The sequence below is a fragment of the Peromyscus eremicus genome, chromosome 19, assembly GCF_949786415.1.
Source record: "Peromyscus eremicus chromosome 19, PerEre_H2_v1, whole genome shotgun sequence".
In the NCBI taxonomy this organism is placed as follows: domain Eukaryota; kingdom Metazoa; phylum Chordata; class Mammalia; order Rodentia; family Cricetidae; genus Peromyscus; species Peromyscus eremicus.
The window spans coordinates 51,569,228-51,588,874 of record NC_081435.1 but is presented as its reverse complement, the minus strand read 5'-3'; the positions used below and the strand labels follow the sequence as shown (position 1 = coordinate 51,588,874).

Below are 19,647 nucleotides of genomic sequence, written 5' to 3'. Positions count from 1 at the left end.
AAAAAAAAGAAATCAAGTGGGCATTCAACTGAAAACTCTATGCAAGCTACTGGGCATATAAGCAGTCAAAAATATTTCCCAGTGGAGTACCCTGCAAGCTATAATAACAACTGGCCTGGCACGATGAGCCTATTGGTGCAATTGCGGCATGAATATTATGGAGGTAACTAACTGCTTTCTGGTTAGATCTTGGGCCTACTCCACAAGACAGAATTCATACCTGGTACTATTAAATGGACCAAGAAACAGTGACTGGGTAAGTCATAAGTCCTAGGGGAGAACCTGTTACTATTTTTGTTGTTGTTAAATGATGTAATATTAAACTGTTCCATAAAAGTTTGTCTTATAACCAAATACTAGTGTGTAAATCAACCCTCATAAGAGAAGCTTCTTTCTGCAGTAGATGATGGTTAATACAGAGAAACCAACTGGTCAACATGCAGAGATTAAGATACTGTGCAGTGCTCCGCACTAAATGGGAAATCTGTATCACATCTCCTCCTTGGAATGTTCAGGGGTCATAGGGGAAGAAGCGTCAGAAAGATTATGAGTAGAAGGGAGTAAAGGAATGGTGTGAAGCAGTGTTTTCTGTACATGACAGGGCCATTTCACAAATGAATTTAGAGAAGCTTCATGTACAAGACCTATATAAAATCAAGCCAGCCTAACCCAGCATGGATGGGGGAGGGGTTCACGAAGTCCCCTCGCTGAGGAGTTATTGGCAAGTGATGGCTGTTGGGGGAGGAAAAGTCAGTTTTCGTTAGGGAGGTGCCTTGATAGGCTGCCCATGCTTCGGTAGATGGCCCTACATCCATGCACTTTAACAGAACACCAGATGAAAACAGCAATGTGCAGTGTGGAGCAAGAGACCCGGCAAAGAGGAAATATTCACTTATAACCCACCTGTAGTGTGCTTCATACTATGTCAGGTGAGAAAGAAAACTATTTATTTACCTTAAAGTGTACCAACAAATATGTATAAAGTTGGAATTAAAAGGCCCCTCCCTCTAACCATTTCTGTTATTTAAAAGGGGGAACTAGAGTACATGCAAGACCATACTCTACTGCAGTAGATCTGGGAAAGCTATCCATCCCAACTCCTAGGACTGACGACTCACTCTTGCAAAGTGTTGGGGATTAGTATTTACATGTCTTAGTCCCTCTATAGGGTCTGCACTAAGATGAGGAAAGCAGCCTTATTTATGTCAGATCCTCTTCTCAGGACACCTCTGGTTCAATGACTAAGTGACATAAGTTACTGAAGTTGAGCCCTGTGCCTTAGTAGAGGGAAGTCTAAAGGGTCACCCATAACACGGTTCCCTAAGATCAGCAAAGGCTTTCTTTGCAACTGAAACTCAGCTCAATGTCTCCCCTATCCAGTTTTCCTTTATTCCCTCCTTTCAAGCTATTGATCCCGGAAATAGTCCTGGAAACAAATCAACTTTTGAGTCTGCCACCTAGGGAAATGACTTATGACACCTGCCCAAAGTAAAAAATCCAATGAGAGATCAAAACAATTTACTACAGACGTGCCAGCATAATTCTACAATTACAAAATGAACAGAGACCAAAGAACAAACAGAGCAAAAGCTCTACAACATAATATCATAAACAATGTTCTGAAATAGTCCAAAGCCTCAATTGTGTATTGACGAAAGGGAAGAGGATGAGGAAGAGGAAGAGGAAGAGGAAGAAGACAGTTCTTCACTGAATTCATTTAATATAAAACAAGAGGGAATCCACCATCACAAGGAAAGGAGAGTAGTAGGAGGTGGAGATGAACTTTCAAGGATGCTGGATATCTGGAAGCAGACTCACTGGGCCAAAGGGGACATGAACTTGAAAACAGGCCCCCTCACTTGTTCTATAGATATACTGCACCCAAGAAGAACCTAAATTGCTCAAGGGTATAAGGTAACCTAATCTAGACCTCTAACTAATTTCAGAGATTTTCCAGCTTTTTTCAATGTTATTTCAATAAATATATAAGGTGTAAGATCAAGATGTGAGTTCTCACCTTCCTTTTCCTGCCACCACGCTGTCCCTGCCATTATATACTCAACCCTCTCAAACACGAAGCCAAAATAAAATAGTTCTTCTGTAAGTTGCATTGGTCATGGTGCTTTATCACAAAAAAACAAAAAATAACTAATACAATTAGCAATTAAAGTTCATCAAATATTTTATCTTAATGGCTTTATCTTAAAATGATAATAATTATTACTCATTCAATAAGAGACCAAATAGAATAAATATTTAATGGCAGCAACGCATTCTAAATGCCAATATAACAAAAAGAGCAACAGATGAGAGGAAGAGAGCATTACAGTAGATTAATAGTATGCATGACTGATTGAAAAGAGCTAAAGATACAGGGCATTTAGACATCTTTTTTCCAAACAGCAGAGCAAGACTTAAAATGACAAATTTAATCAAGATCTCCAATTTGAAAAATAAAGGTCTCAAAATTCAGTTCCTGTAGGCAAGTCCATCCCCAATGAACACAAGACCTTTGAACAAAATATAGGGTCATGTTGTGGAAGTAAAAAGCAAATCCATGATTACTTTTATAATATTTCATATCTGGGTTGGAAGATAGTTCAGTTTGTAAAGTGCTTGCTTTGTAAGCCTGAGGACCTGTTAAATCCCCAGAATCTGCATTCAAAACAGCTAGACATGGAGATGGGCTTATAATCCCAGTTCTGGGGAGGTACAGATGAACAGCTATCTGGGGGCTTGCTGGCACCAGCCCAGGCTACCTGTTGAGTTCCAGGCCAGTGAATGCCTTGTATCAAAAGAAAATTATTTAAAGGCAGATGGACCCTGAGAAATAATACTTAACAACGTCCTCAAAGACATCATACATATGTACATGCATAAGCACATGGATCCACATACAATGTGCACCCACATGAAAATGCACACACACACACACACACACACACACACACACACACACAAATATTGTGACTACTAAAACAATGTGAGTCGAATTTTTTAAAAATTAAGAAAAGCATTTTAGAACCAGTTCTAGCCAATACTACATAATTTCTTGCTAGAAACCTCTGAAAATCTATAATTTTTTGTTAATGAAATAGTCAAAATTATAAATTTCTAAAGAAACAGAATCTTCATCTCTTCCCATATCCATTCCAATATCCAAAGTTCCCAAATAGTAAACCTGGTTCTAAACCACTCAGACTGTTAAAATGTCTGGGTAACTTTCATATGCCTTCCTTGGGAAGAGAAGGATGGACACTGCAGAAGTCCCTACAACAGCTCTTTTCAGTCCATGATTTCCTTCAAGTCAGAAATACACACTGAGACCCTTTTACATGCAGGTCCACTCCCGGCTTCTCAGAAAAATAAGATTTCGATACTAACACTGTAATGGCTAATCTTGTTTGCCAACCTGACTATATTTGTAATCAACTAAAACCCAAGTAGTTGGGTGCACCTGTGAGGGATTTTCTTGGCTCATTTGAGGTGAGAAGACCTACCCTAAATTTAGATCATTTAAGGTCACAAGACCCACCTCAAATTTGATCCACACCTTCTGGTGGAAGCCCACATAAAAAGGTATGGAAGAAGAAAGCTTTTGCTTTTTGCCTCCTTGCTCTCATCTATCCTACTGCTTACACATTATTTCACTGGTATTGGAACCTAACTTCTCCAGGATTCCAACAAAGATAGAAGAGCAACTGAGACATTCAGCCTCATGAACAACTGCTAGATTCTTGGCCTTTCCATTGGAGACAGTCATTGTTGGACTAGCAAGACCACAGCCTGAAAGCTGCTCTAATAAAGTACACACACACACACACACACACACACACACACACACACACACACTCCTTCAGTACTGTCCCTCTGGAGCAGTGGCTCTCAACTTTCTTAATGTTGTGACCCTTTAATACAGTTTCTCATATTGTGGTAACCCACAACAATAAAACTATTTTCACAGCTAACTCATAAAATGTAAAAATTCGATATGCAGGCTATCTGATATTCGACCCCCAATGGGGTCATGAACCATAGGTTGAGACCCCTGCTCTAGAGAACCCTAACTAATACAGATGGTGGTACTAGAGAAACAGAAGTATAAAGGTATGTTTTAAGTATTTGGAACAGACTTTCCGTGTGTGTGTGTGTGTGTGTGTGTGTGTGTGTGTGTATGTGTGTATGTGTGTGTGTATTCATTTGGGGGGGGGGTGGATGTGTGGGGGTGTATACACAGGTGCATGTGTCTGTATTCACACATGTATGAAAGTGCCCTCAGAGACCAGATGGGCACATTGGTGTCCTAGAGCTGGAGTTATGAGTAGTTGTAAGCTGCTTGATGTGGGTCTCAGGAACTGAACTCTTTTCCTGTTGGAAGAGCAATAAGTGATTTTACTGTTGAGCCCTCTCTCCAGCCCATGTTCATGTGTTTTTAAACAATGCACTCAATATATTAAAATAACAACATATTTAAACATTGTGTTTAAATTCATAAATCATAAGTTTTAATGTATACGGTCAACAAAAAATATGGAAAGGATAAAGCATTTCTTTCATTTGTTAAGGAGATAAAGAGTAAACCAGTTTTCAAGCCACCTGATCAACCCACGTAAACCTTTCCTAACCTCTAATACCTGAATGACAAAATTTCAAGTAAAGAACAAACCTGTTTCTAAGTCCTGGGCCATCTGGAGTGGCACAGACAGGAGAAAACAGGTCACTTGGGGGTTTATGAATGGAAAGCAGAGCCCTTTAAGAACACATGAAAGGTAAGCAGGCTAGAATTTAGAAGCAGGTTGGGAGTATGGAATACTTTGCACAGAGGTAATGCAGTATATCCAGATGGAGAATAGAAAAGGCATGAGTTTCCAGATTACAAGAAGCTTGAACTCAGGCTCTGTTCTCACTACTTTCTGGCTGAGTCACTATGAAGAAGTCTTAGTTTTCTATTTAGAAGATCAAAGGAACAGCATAGGAAAGAAAGAGCTTTTATTTTTCTTAAATGATACAATTAAATGGTATATGTTCATCATATAGCTCTTTTTTTCTGGGACCACATAATGGTCAAAGCATGAGATCCAGAAACAAGAAACAACATTGAAAGCAATATTTGCTGCAGGTATGATTTCACTGGGCTAACAAAGCCTTCCTGCATGCCCCAGGTTTGAGAAATGGAGGGGACAGAGGCATCAAGTTATAAGATTAATTATGAAGATTAAGTAAATGAATATTAAAAAAAAAAACTTAAAAAGAACCAATGAGTTCCTTTAGTGGGAGTGGTATGATTTCTCTCTAATCTCAGTGTCAATAGGAGTCAGGAAGTTATCACCAGTAAGCATTTGCCTGTTGAATTAGAAATCTTGAAGAAAGGTGCAGAGGAGCAGCTACATCTTTGGACCAGGTTTATAATCAAAGCAATGAATACGGCAGTTCAGTTATGTAGCAAAAGTATGGATCAAAGGTCCAGTGAAGCGCTCCACTGTGAAGATTAACTAAGTACCATCTATCTTTTTCCTCTGCATAAAGGTCAAACTCCTATAGTGTTTTACTCTACAAGGCTATTTTGTGGAGGCTGGAAAGATGGCTCAGTGGTTAAGAGCACTTGCTGCTCTACCAGAGGAACTGAGTTTGGTTCCCACCATCCACATCAGGGCTTCACAACTGCTCCAGGGGACCCAGTACCCTTTCTAGCTTTGACAGGAAACCCTCACACACATGTATATACACATATGCACACACACACATATACAAATGAATTAAAAATAAATAAGCAGGGCTGGAGAGATGGCTCAGTGGTTAAGAGTTCTTTCTGCTCTACCAGAGGAACTGAGTTTGGTTCCCAGTACCTACACTAGGTAGCTCACAGCCACCTGTAATTCCAGCTCCAGGGGTATCTGATACCTCTTGCCTCCACAGGCACACTATACCACCCTACACACACAGGTGCACATGCCTTACCCGTGACACATACACATAATTAAAATAAAAATTGGCCTTAAAAAAAGGAACATCTCCTGATATGATCAGTAGGATTATGTTTCCCTTAATGATATCACAATTCAGAAGGGGTTGGTAACAAAAACTTTTAGTGCCAGCACTCCAAAGGAGGAAGCAGGCAGATCTTTGTAAGTTCCAGGCCAGCCAGGATTACAAGTAAGACCTTGTTTCAATAAATAAAATAAAGAAAAAGATGCCCCAACTCATTAAAACTGCTTTTAAGACAAGGTAAGAATACTCTGGCCTTAGCCCAAGGACTTCCAACACCAAGTACCAAAAGGCTCATTACAAAACACCTTGGACCCATTGTTGCCCCAGCACTCACAGGGTGGCAGGCAGCTGTACAATGCGAGATAGCTGCAACAGTGGAATCATTTAAAACTGTCATTGGAAATTTTTTTTAATTACAGAGGATATTCATGCTTTTTCCATTCTATATCCCACCCAATCTCCAACTTTTCAAATCCTATCCTATGAAAGTGACATTATTTTTCAAAAATTATTGAAACTAGCTTTTGTGAACTGGGATGCTTGGGAAAAAAGCTGATTACTGATCTACTGTTCAGAACTGTATTAGCATCTAGAGGTTAGAATGATGCAGAGGCAGAGGCCAATTATCTTATTTTGAGCTAGCTGTAGCTCCCTAAATAGCCATTCCTTGTCCACCTCGGTGTCAGAACTAACACACTGTGACAAAGACAGTGGATCTCAATCTTCCTACTGCTGTGACCCTTTAATACAGTTCCTCATGTTGCAGTGACCCCAAACCATAAAATTATTTCCGTTGCTACTTTTAATGTAAATACTTTCAGAGGTAGAGATTTTGCCAGAGGGGTTTCGACCCACATATTGAGAAGCACTAGACTAAGAGAATAAAAAACCTTTCAGACTCTATTAACTTAGCAGACCACCAGCTTCCATCAACTCCAAAGCTAAGAATGTCATCAACATAGCCTCTTAGGACTGTAATTGAATTGCTGATTTTGCCATCAATGTATATTTATTTGTTTGTTTGATTGTTTGTTTGTTTGTTTTTTGAAACAGGGTTTCTCTGTGTAGCTTTGCGCCTTTCCTGGAACTCACTTGGTAGCCCAGACTGGCCTCGAACTCACAGAGATCCGCCTGGCTCTGCCTCCCGAGTGCTGGGATTAAAGGCATTCGCCACCACCGCCCGGCAATATTTTTTAATTGCCTCAATTTATTACTTTTTTCTTTCTGTTCCTGTAAAACTTCATGAAACTATTTCCACAGGAAAACATGGGCCCTGGGGTAAGCTAACTCCGTGTTCTCTAGGCCATGGTCACTCAAATTTGCATGGTGGCACACGCCTTTAATCCCAGCACTCAGGAGGCAGAGGCAGATGGATCTCTGTGAGTTTGAGGCCAGCCTGGGCTACAAAGCAAGTTCCAGAACAGTAAGGGCTGTTACACAGAGAAACCCTGTCTCGAAATTCCCCCCACCACTCCACCCCCCCAAAAAAAAAGAAAAAGAAAAATTAGCTCCAGAAAATCTATTTCTTAACTATTCCCTTTAAAGTGTGTGCTGTAATAAGTGCATGTGCATGTCCACACCCACTTTCATAAATTTTGGAGAAGAATCTTGATCAAAACTTCAAGAATACAGTTCTCCTGTTCTTTTAGAGAAGCCCTGAAGACATGAAGTTTTAACTTTAAATGAAATTCAGAAATAAAGAGCACTGGACCCAAAAGGTTGTAGTGTTTTCTAACTTAGTATTACAGATATACTAAACTCAAGATATATTCAATATTCTGACATTCTGTTGACAAAGATGTCTTCAAAATCAAGTTGATCAGCATCAGAAATCTGAAAACTTACAGGTATGTCTGGCCAGTGAGTAGTTGGAGCCTCCACTGGTCAAACCAAATCCTTCAGGAATTTGACTGGAGCTGCGAGGTCTGGTCAGCAGCTTCGGTGGTTCAATTTCAGCTCCAAATTCCGCGCCTATCACTCCCAGGAGGACAATAGCGGTGGCCTGCTTCCGCCTTTCTTCATAAGAGGTGGACATTTTCTTCATTTGTGGGACACTCGATAAGCAACCTGAAAGCCAAAATATAAGAATGCAAATTAAAAGAATATCAAAACAAAAAAATATGTGGGGTTAGAAGAACATTCCAGATGACAACACACTTCAGAAAGAATAGTTATTTTTAGAAAATGGCACTGGGGCATCAGGGTGGGGCAAGAATAAATATGTCACTGAACCAAAGAGATGGAAACACCTTGTTAATAGCCCTAAGTCTTTGCAGAGTTATTCCTTAAAATACACTCCTTCCCTAGAAAACTTTAGTTATTTGCCCTTTTCCTACATGTAGGCTGTTTTTATCATGAGACTCCTCCAGTGTTAGAAAATGAATGTAACTACCAAAGCCATGAAAACCACATCTCATTTCTTACATCTCCTATAAAAACGACAGTCTTAGGTGTTTAAAAATATTTAATACTAGAAACATTTTCCAATCTATACTATAACATACATTTTCCCACTTCACAGCAATTTTCAGTTTTTAAATACAGAACAAATATTTATTAAAAATATTAACAGGTCCTAAAGTGGAAGAAAAAAATGTGAAAGCTTCATGACACTAAAGAGATGAAATATCAGTAGTCACTTCCTCTGTGTTTAAAAGGACCTTAATTCTAGACAGTCTCATATTTAACAGTTTGGTAACCTAGATCTCTGTGCATTCACTGAAAATCAACCTTATTTCTGTACTTCACAGACACAAGGAGTAAGAGCACAGGGCACCTGCATCTAGAATCATCCTCTATGGTCCTGTAGGCTTTACTCTTTACACAGTCCTCTGCAAATAGGAAACAAGCCGCTCCCCTCCCCCACGTCTCAGCAGGAGCATGCTCCACAACAATAGTTCAAAGGAAAGCTCTATTCTGCAGTTGCACTGATTGTTCTGTCAGCTGACCTCTGCAGAAGGGAATTGCTAACTGCTGCCTTGCTCCGGAGCTGACAAATGAATGATCGCAGCTCCATCTATTTTCACTATGGCTGCCTCTAGCCCAGGTGCTCAGACAGAGAGCCCGGTGTGACATCTTAGATCAAGATGAATTGGCACAAACTCCTGATCCAAGATTGTTTTATACCATTTAATTTAGTTTCTTCCCCTGCTTGGATGAGCACAGCTCTGGTTATGGATTTCTATTCTAATGTACTGAAGCAGGCCCTGAAAGAAGCCGATGAAGCAGCTGCTAGAGCAAGGGACTGCAGGGATACTGATCAATAGGCAAGGCATTGACCCCAGCCGCTCAGCCTCAGCAACGCCAGGCTGCGGGGGAGGGGCACAGCAGTACACATGGTCAGCTTCCAGGAGGAAATTAAACAAGGGGACTTGGAGAGTTCCACTCTCACTCTGGCCCCCCACCTTCTCTATGTTCCTTCTGTTTAATTACCTCAATCTTGTCTTAACTCCCACCCCTAGGGAAGGAATTAAGACTTTACACTAGTTTAATTTGGTACTTTCTATCAGCCATTTATACATTTTATCCCTAAACTAATAGTAAGTATTGTAACAGGTGCCTTCTGCTAAGTGGCCAAAATATAAAATCTTAATTACATCACTTGGTGAAATTTAAAGATTAGCATGTACCTGGGCTCATAGTAACACTGTCCCAATAAGTATTAACACTACTGGTGCTGAAATTCAGTGTTTAATTTTTATAAGCACTTAGACATAAAAAGATAGATCTTTGTGAACAAGAAAATAGAAAAAGAAGAGACACTAACTGATGTGTGATGGCATAAGGTGCCAGCTGCATCCCTGGTACTGTGCTAAAAATAACAGCAAGCCCACATTTAGTTCCTCAGATTTGGAAATGTCTTTCCTTTATTGGTCTGGCCTGGATTTTCTGTTAAAAAGAAATAATGTGTTAATTAGCTGCAATGCTTTCCTATAAATGAAACTGCCAATCAAAAGGGAGATTTGGAGATATTAAAAATAATTCTTTCAAAGTAAGTCTTCCTAGAGTTTCGTGAAAATCTGGTGTTTTTTTCACAGAGACATGGCTCCATTTAATCATGCTAAAGGGTGACACAGAGATCCATTTTCTTGACAGGACGGTTGATCACCCTATCACAGTAAGAAAATTAATACCTTCAACTAGCCAGTGCAGAAAATGGAGGAACTGGTGGTGAGGGACATAAATGTCTTCTATTGAAGTTGCAGACAGAAAGCACATTCTGTGTGACCATGGTCTTTCCTTATGATTAGCTTACTTTGAACACAACACGAGGTTTTGATTTTATTAAAACAACCATTTAACTCACAGGGTTTCTCAAAAGTATATAATTGTCTTTAGACTTAGCATAATTGACTCCAGATTTACAGGAACAGGAATAAACACTTTGCTTACAGCTTAACTAGAGTACAGGTAAAATATTTGAGAAGTTTAAGCTATTAAAAGGGCTGTGAGATATTGATTACTTCATTTAAAAAGCAGTCAGAGAGTGCAGCTGAGAGGTCAAGATAAATTTAACAATTTGAAGCACTTTACTAAATAACTCTAAAGATCATGTTAATTGGCTTTGTGCAGTTCTGGGGTAAAATTAATTTTATCCTAGCTTACAATAAAAGGATTAAAAGACATATTAAGTTCTTCAGCTTTAACTGGAATAGGAATCAATGGATTTGAATTAAAGCGAAAGGCGGTTTTATGAGAGATGGACTACCAGCGGATACTTTATATCTGCAATTAGCCATATATTGATAGAAGGTTGTTATTGTATTAGGTATTAAAACCGTAGATAAGTAGATACCAACAATTTACTACTCTGATAAAATAGTTTAAGAACTCTGTGGTTTGAGCTGGGAAAACCGTTTTTAAAACATTGATTCTTTGTTTAGGACTGAATATCATAATGCTTTCTTAGTTGACTTTTATCTTAGTAAATTCTAGTTAAAACTAAAGAACAATGTATGTGAATTCAATTGGAATTCCATTCAAGTTGTTACAATATGTAAAACATGTTGCACTTCACAAACATATCACTAAGATTTTTAAAGCCAGGACATTATGACTCGGCATAGAACTGCAATTTTTGTCAGAAACTTCTGGTATACAATGGAGCCCAAGTTACACTCATAATAAAATGAACATTTTATAAATCTGACATGAATTAAAATGTACTAAAAAAAACTCATTTTAGAAATTCAGAATATCTATTTGTTTACTGTAGATAGAAAGATATTAAATTTCTTTTACTCTTAATAATGCCTTAGAATCACATGTGAGAAAATGTGATACCTAACAAAGTGAAAATAATTTGCACTTAATAAGACATATATCACTATATAGCTTATCCAAAAAGATGGCTTTATAAAAAGAAAACCATGATTTATATGATCTATCCACAGCAGCTGATGAAATTCTTTTAATTAATTTGGATTAAGCTAGGGACTATTTTAGATTCTGGTTCCTGCAGGCTTGTTTTATTTACAATAAAGTTTATTTTGCTATTATTAGGCTTTAATAGTTAAAGAAAAATAATAAATTTTTACAATGTCTATGTGACATTAGAAGAGTTCTGGAACACCAGTCAAATCTCTATGACTATGAATCCCCAGAGCCCCCACAGATTTCTATTTTCTGACTAATAAAAGATTCTTCTAAAGTTTTCAATTTATCTACTTCTAGTTTCTCAAGCCTGAAGACATTTGAAAGTGTCGGGTGTCAATATTAGCAAATATTGACCATAAAAAGGATGTAAAATGGTACATGAGGAGAAGTTGAACTGAAAATGATACACGACAGTGAAATCAGCTATCAAGAAGCTTTCAAATCAGATTTAAAAGGGTGGTCAAATGGTCTCTTAGATGTACTTTAATCAAAACCGTCTTTCTCTTGACTAATACCTTAACTGATGGAGCTGGTGCCTAATGGAATATTAACAATACATTTTTAAGGTATGCCCTTTCACCATCATTGTATGTTGCTGCTCAAGTTAACTCTCTATATGTAGATACTCATATATGTGATTAAATCCCCATGCATAAGTGTATCACCTTCTTAGTGAGGTTTTCAAGACATTATACCTGAGTAAGCTACAAATATATTTTTGAGATTTTAAAGTGTGTTGACTGAATTTTAGAATTACATTTCAAAACACTGAATCCGAGGAGTCTTCACCATCCAAACTGTTTCAACCTAAGATTAACTAAATATTTCTGTATGCGTTTGTTATTCTTATGATTCTTTAAGATGGACAAAATACAATGTCACAAAAAAATACCAAGCTTCACAGCTACAAGAGAAATCTTCCAAATAGGCATTTAAAAAAGCTTTTTAATAATAGATTTTTAAAATCCTTAAAAGAAGTAAAAATCTTTTAATATTAACTCACTTTTAAAACAATCTAGTTTTAAAGGAATTTACAGTCATATTCTGCTGATTAAACTTCACCTACAGAGTTTACACCACTTCTTCCTTGAATATTTCAAAGTTGAATTTATTAGATGAAAAGGCACAGACAATCCACGGTGAGAAAGGACTTAAAGACTCCATGTAACTAGTGCTGAATCTGGTTTCACAGGCTCTGGTGGAGGATCTGAGGGGCCTTCTATTGTAAATGCCACAATTTAGTTCCCTGTCAGAACCATGTGATTCAGTGAGAGTATTACATGTTATGTTCATTGGCTGGAATAACTTAGAGTGTTCCAGTTTATATAAAACATCACAAATAAATTGTAGCAAGAAACATACATAATTGCCGGTGAATTATTGGAAAGTCATGCATAACTTCCTGTGCAAATGACGTAACCTGCACACTTTGGAAGTGTTCTACATCTTCTCACCCTTTAAGAAAAAAGAAAACAAAATCAGCTAATTTCAAATGGCTGTCACACTGCACGTGCATCTATTTTCAAACTTTCATGGGATTTTTAAGGAGGTACAGGTGCAGTGTGAGCAGCCCAGCAGTTCCTCCCTTTGTGTTATGAACATAGCTACAACGGCTTGGTTTTGTGGTCTATCTGCCAGCATGTTCCTCACACGCTGGTGGGGTGCAGGGAGTGTGCCCCCCCAGACATAATGCGGCTTCTGCTTTTGTTGCAGCTGCTGCACCACTCCCCCCTCAAAACACCAGAGTAAACAAACGTGCTATTAATTTGTATGCAAGCACGATGGCCCCCTGCTGGCGTACACTGGGTCCTGCAAAAGCCACTCACTCATTGAGCTATCTTGAAGCAATGTCTCTGCAAAAATGGGTATTATGTGTGTGCATTTTCAAATGCATGAAGGCATTTCCTGCCAAATCAGATCAAGGCAAAATATCTGACCATGTTAAAATTACTTTTTCAAACAATTAGTGTTATCGGTGTCCTGTGCTAATTATTCTGATAATTAGAAGCCTTAAACCGCAGTTGCCTGCTGCGGCAGTGTGTGCCAGTAGACTATAGCCAAGAAAGCTTAACCACTAAGAGCAACTTGCATGCCTTTCCAGCAACTCCTGTCAATATTTCTTTCTTCACGCAAGCACTATTACGTTGGTTTCTATGATCTGTAGTATTCTACTTCCCCTTTATCCAAAAAACTCATTGGTTTCCTTTGTCTTTACTTTTACTGCAAACAGTCTCACTTTGTGGGAAACAAAACAGAACAAAACAAAAACACACCACAGGGATTTAAAAACACCTTAAGTAATTTTGGTATCTAGATAAGTAATTAAAAACTTGCAGGCAATTATCCCAGAGAATGTTCTATTTTCGATTTCAGTTACAATGCAAAGTTTGATTTAAACATATAACCAAGATTTTTTCTTGAAAGCTGTACAAATTGTAATAATTTTTCTTGAAAAAAAGGGAACTTTCAGACACATGCTTATATAAATTGTACAGATTTGAAAACAGTAAATCATTTGTATAGATAATCTTTTCTCATACTCGTAGCTCTACAAACCCAACTACTATGATAAGACTTACTACTTAAAACCAGATTAGCATAGAAGAGCTGTGTTTCCGTAACAGACTGGAAGGATTTTAAAACAACAATTCCTGGATGGTCAGAGTCTATGGAGATTTTACACCTGTTCTTTACAGCACAGTAAACAAAACTGTTACACCTGGATCATTTTTATTCATAAAATGACAAAGCACTTACTGGATTCACATAAAAATTGCATCAGTGGCATAAAATTCAGACCAAAAGGGACAACTGCTTTACATCACCTGTGAGGTGTTAGCAAGGACATCTGGTTACACCGGAGTGTTTGTAGAACTTTTTTAATTACTATACTTTTATTCCCAATGATATGTGACTAAAGCTCCTACTTGTTAAAGGCTTGTGTGGAGAAAACTGGAGTTCCCAGAGACTCCTTGCTGTGGCTGCTCTGGGAAAATCATCACAGGCTGCGCTCTCCCTGTGCTGCCCGGCTAACAAGGAGGGATGAAAACGGAAGCTAAGAAGAACACAATGTATTACTGGCCACAGAACTGAGTAAACGTGTGATAGCTTAGCCTAGGCTCAAGTTTTCCAGTGAAGACTTCACCTAGTGCACAAACAGCAGACACAGAGAGGTTTTCCCAGAATGCTCAGTATCCTGGGAGTTATTAAATGTGATAAACTTTAACGGGCAGTGTAATTCCTGAGAACTGAATAATAAGAAATGTAAGGAATAAAAAAACTTAGGAGAGGTTAAATATAGAAAAAATGTAAAAATCAAAAGTCAAAGGCAACTTGGGAATTTTTAAAGAACTATGTTAATAAGTAAGAGGAAAATAAACACTTGAGTTTACAGATAAAGGCAAGCAAAACCGAACAGCGACCGTGCTCCGCTCTAAAGAGCCACTGAGAAAGTATTGACTATCTGCTCTTTTTAACCCTGCTATCACACAGGGTTAAAAAACTATTCTCTCTTGAGCCAAAGGAATATGCATATTGTTAAGTGGCCGATTCTCATTTTTACCACACATTTCTAAGGAGTTTCAGGCAGTATGAAAAACTGGGAAGTTTGACTCTAATACACAGCTACACAAAATTTTCATTTCTAATCTTTTCATATGTGTGGGATTTCATCGTTTTTTAACTGCATGTAGGAAGAGAATTATGTGCTTATGAAATTATTACATATGGCTTTAACTTATAAAATTGTTTTATACATCCTCATTTTAAGGCATTGCTAATTAGATTATCAAATTAATTTCAGGTGTTATCTGGCATCTTTTCAAGGACTTTTGTCCACCAATTTTCCCTTTACTACAAACCTACACTAGTAACTGGAAGCATGCACAGACATCTAAACTGGTTCTCTTCCCTGCAGCTGATCTAACTGACTTCCCTTCTTAACTCCATTTAGAGTGTGGGTATCAGTTACCAATCTGCAGCCTCTGGGCCTTTCTCGGTTCATCTTAACAGGAACAGCTTAGTCCTTGAATTATTGTGACTATAGATTGGAAAATCTGTCATTTATGAAATAAATACTAACTGAAAAGTTTTATGTCTCAACCTATATATGTGTGTATAGTCTCAACCTATATATGTATATAGTGAAATATTCAGGTTGACAGACATGATGCTAATTTAAAAACAATCTATTTCTATTACAGGCTAAAACAACAATTTATAGAAAATTCTTCCTGACTAGTTCACGTTATCAGGCTACCAAGGAGTTAAAAATAACAATAAAGGGTGTCCAGATGATCTCTTATCTTAATTCTATGTATATTGTTAAGACATATTCCCATACATAAAAAATCATAAAATATATATGCAGTAATGTTGGTAAACACACATACCAAAGATGGCTGAACTATTATATTACTGAATTATGAAACTGTTTGAAAAGAAAAAAAATGAATATCATGTCAAAAGAAGATAAAATGTATTGAGAATTCATACCACCACCCCACAAGACCACCAGTGTTAGTATCGCAAGCTCCCACACAAGGACTCAACACATAGAAAAACAATCCAGAGCAAGAATGTATAATTGAAACTTCTCCAAATTATAACTTATTTTTTCCATCAACAAAAGAAAAGGTGATTTCTCTACTGGCTTTACTCCATGTTTTTGATTTCTGCAAAGGAAATAATAAGCAATATTTTTTATGTAAGAAAATCCCCTCCAAATATGTTGAAAAAATTGATTTCCCATTAAAAAAAACAATATCAAAAAATTCAAGTCTATTTTTAATTTTTTTATAGTGGATCTAAACAGATTCTACCTGTATTTAAAGAACATCAAAGACCCACTAACATTGCATTTGTTGTGACAATATAATTATAAGCACATCATAATTGTATTTCAAATTCTTTAATAAAAAGAACAAGTAATATTAAAAAGGAAAAGAAAGCAGGTCCAGACCAGGATGTAAATCATCTTACGGGTCCAGGACATTGCTGGTGAGTGGAAGTGGAGAGGAAACAGAGGTCATGTAGTGGCTGTGGTCTGGTAAACATAAACATTTTAAAGACAGGAAGAGCTAAGGAGATTCAGTGTTTGAGTGACAAGGTGAAGGGTACATGAGTGGGCATAATCCAAACTGATATCTAGAATCTTCACTGGCCTAGATGTTTGTGCATAGAAAGCTGTTAATATTTAATACCTGAACCAAGTGAATTGCTACTGGGAACTTTCAACACTGTATAATTTTAAATGTTCCTTAAATAATAAACAAAAATAATTAGAAAAAAACTTAAGATACATTTTCATCTATTGTATATAATAAACTTAATCTAAAAATTTGGAAGGATACTCTATCAAACATCTGAAGTAACTATAATGAGTCTTACATGGAAATTCAAAGGGAATATTAAAACACACTAAAAATATAACAGAGTACTTAGCATAAACATCATTACCATTCACAAATCAAAAACGTAAGTGCTTTCACAGAAAGAGAGACTCAAAGTGCCACCTGCAGCATCACCAATTGCGACAGAACAAGTGTCTTCAAATATAATACAGTAAAGGCTACTAATTTAAATATATAAATTTAAGTCTCAATTACTTCTACATAAATCTTCCTGCCAATTAATGATTGCTTGCTGTTAGAATACAGCCAATTTTTTCCAAAGTCATAACTAAACTCCAAATACTGGAAATAATTCATAATCACTTCTGAAGCTCACATGGTAATGCGAAAGAATTGCTGCAAGTCGCCATAAGGGTTAGGACAATCATTTTCTACTGCATAGTAGTGCTATTCTAAGCCGATAGTGTGTTTAAATCCACACCAATGAAATCAATATGGCACTGTTCTATTCAAGGTGAGACCAAATAAACCTGTCTGAAGCTTTGAGAAATAGGCTTTGCAGTATACTTTGAGTGCTAAATGCCTCTCAGTCCAGAGATCTGTCATTAAATAATCATTAGCCATCATTCACTCTTCCTAAAAAGCTTAACATCTAAACTTGTTCAGCATCCTCTAAAGCATTAGTATAGACTAGCAAGTAAGTGCTCATCAGTATGTAGATGTTTCAGTCACTGTCTCACACTGTATCCTCTCGTCAAAATACTGCAAAATATTAACACACACTTACTTCGGATTAGCATGCAAAGGTGACAAGTGATTAATAAAGAGGACTTCAATGTAATGATCAGTTTGGGTTAGAAACAAGACACAACCTCAAAGAGCTATAATCAAGTCACTCCGGAATATTCTATACATATAAAACCCAGTGTCTTTCCTACCATTCAGCATCAAATGTTATTTAGTTCCACAAAGAAATCATGCAGCATTAGACCCATCTTAATAGGGAATCCATTGGTAGGTAATCTTGGCTTTGATCTTAAGTGTATTTTTAAACAATGCTTCCATTATCAGTATAATTATAATCTCAATTTCAATAGACATTCATCTCAGTTCCTCAATAACTACTTTACCAGAACCATTATTATTTAAAATATTATGAAATTGAGAGAGAAAATCAAGGTATACTTATCTTCTATCACCTAGAAGGTTAAATATATAACACAGAATGGTCTTAATTTAATAATGCTATTAGATCATTTAATGGTGAAAATAATTTTCTCATGGTATGACACTAATATCACTTTCAAGTTGATATTAATGAAAATATCATTTCACTGAGACATTAATTTGTCCTTCATTTATAAAGCTCATATAAAACCATATAATCAGATACTTATGATCCCATCTAAGTTTCACAACTTATAATTTTCAATTTATTTAATATAGATTTCAACATAAATGATCAGGTGTATTCTAGACACTAAATACAAATGAAAAGAGTTCATTTACTTGTTAGATGCTTCAAACCTCCAAGTATATATACTACAGGCATAAAGTACTACTATTTGAAAATTTTTTAGCATTCTAATTGTTAGTTTTGTCTATTATTTTCATTTTTTCTCTGAAATGATAATGAAAATAAAGCATCAGTTGCTAAGAAATAAGTACAGAATTACTTTGATAGCTTGGTAATTATACTACATTGTTATTATTAAAGAATTTCATGATTCAAAAAATTAAAAAAGAAAAGCCTTTGTCAAGCCAGATCATCTCTAATGGCCTCTTGTCCTAGAATGTCATAGTGGCAGCACTGGGGATTTTGGAATTCTGGTAACATGCTTGGGAATATAAAATAGCCATACTTTTCCTTAACAGGAATACTGAATTGATCAAAGGATAAACTGATAACAAGTACTGGACAAGAAATTTCTTTGGAACATTGGAAGAAGTGTAGCTATACTAAAACTGACCCATGCTGCAGGAGAGAACAGTGAGCAGAGATGGCTATACATTGAGCTCCAAACCAGGCTGGGTGACAAGGTAAGATCTTGTCTCTAAATATCAAAATAAAATTAAAAATATATTAAAGAATTAGTACTGGTAAACTTGACAGTCAAGTTGGATTTTTATGATTAGCAGCAGCGCTGGCAACATCTGCAAGGCCTGGCCATACAATTTATTTTCCTTTCAAGTTCTGTACAGAAAATTTCTTACTTGTCATAGACTCAAAACTTACACCACCTGTCCTAAATTTTAAGAAATATTTTATGAGTACACTTATTATTTTAAATTATTTTAAGTGATAATGATTTATCCCTATATTTAAATTTTACCCTAGCCTTTAAATAATGTTAAAAACAAAAGAGAATTTCATTTGTTCTCTTTAACAATTTAACTGATTTTTATATACTGAATGACTACATTATAAAAAAAGAAACAAAAATGTTGTTTTCAAAAGAATTCATGCCTTTAAAAATATGTTAGATTAGCTGCAATTCAAATATTTATTTAGTATAGACAATAGTAAACCAGCATTGGTGATTTTGTAAAACTGAGGTAACGTAAGAAAGAGACAGAAGAGCTTACCACAAGCATATTTAAATGTCAGAATTTACAGTGTATCCAAAAAAATCTCAAAACTTGCACTATAAATGCACTTATAAAACATCTTCAATATTTGTTACACAGAAAATTTAATTTTAAATGATTAAATCAGTAGCTGATCAATTTAAAAATAGAAATACACATGTGAAAGATTCAGTAATCAGTGAAATATGCTTTATGTAGAAGTACTGAAAGTATACTATGGTCTAATGATTTTTAGAATATAATAGTTACATTACACTTGAAGCTACTAAGCATCCATTTTTATCTCAATTAAATGTGTATGTATATGTGTATATGTGTGTATATGTGTATGTGTGTTGGAGCA

General features: G+C 36.5%; 1 protein-coding gene across 1 annotated transcript in view; it reads right to left on the bottom strand.

Annotated features, from left to right (window-relative positions):
- Wdr7 (WD repeat domain 7) overlaps positions 1–19,647 on the bottom strand; it is a 290,638-nt gene that overhangs the window by 109,957 nt on the left and 161,034 nt on the right. Inside the window, exon 20 of the mRNA XM_059246685.1 lies at positions 7,834–8,055. Within this exon, the coding sequence (XP_059102668.1) occupies positions 7,834–8,055 (222 nt within the window). The remainder of the gene's footprint in view (positions 1–7,833; positions 8,056–19,647) is intronic.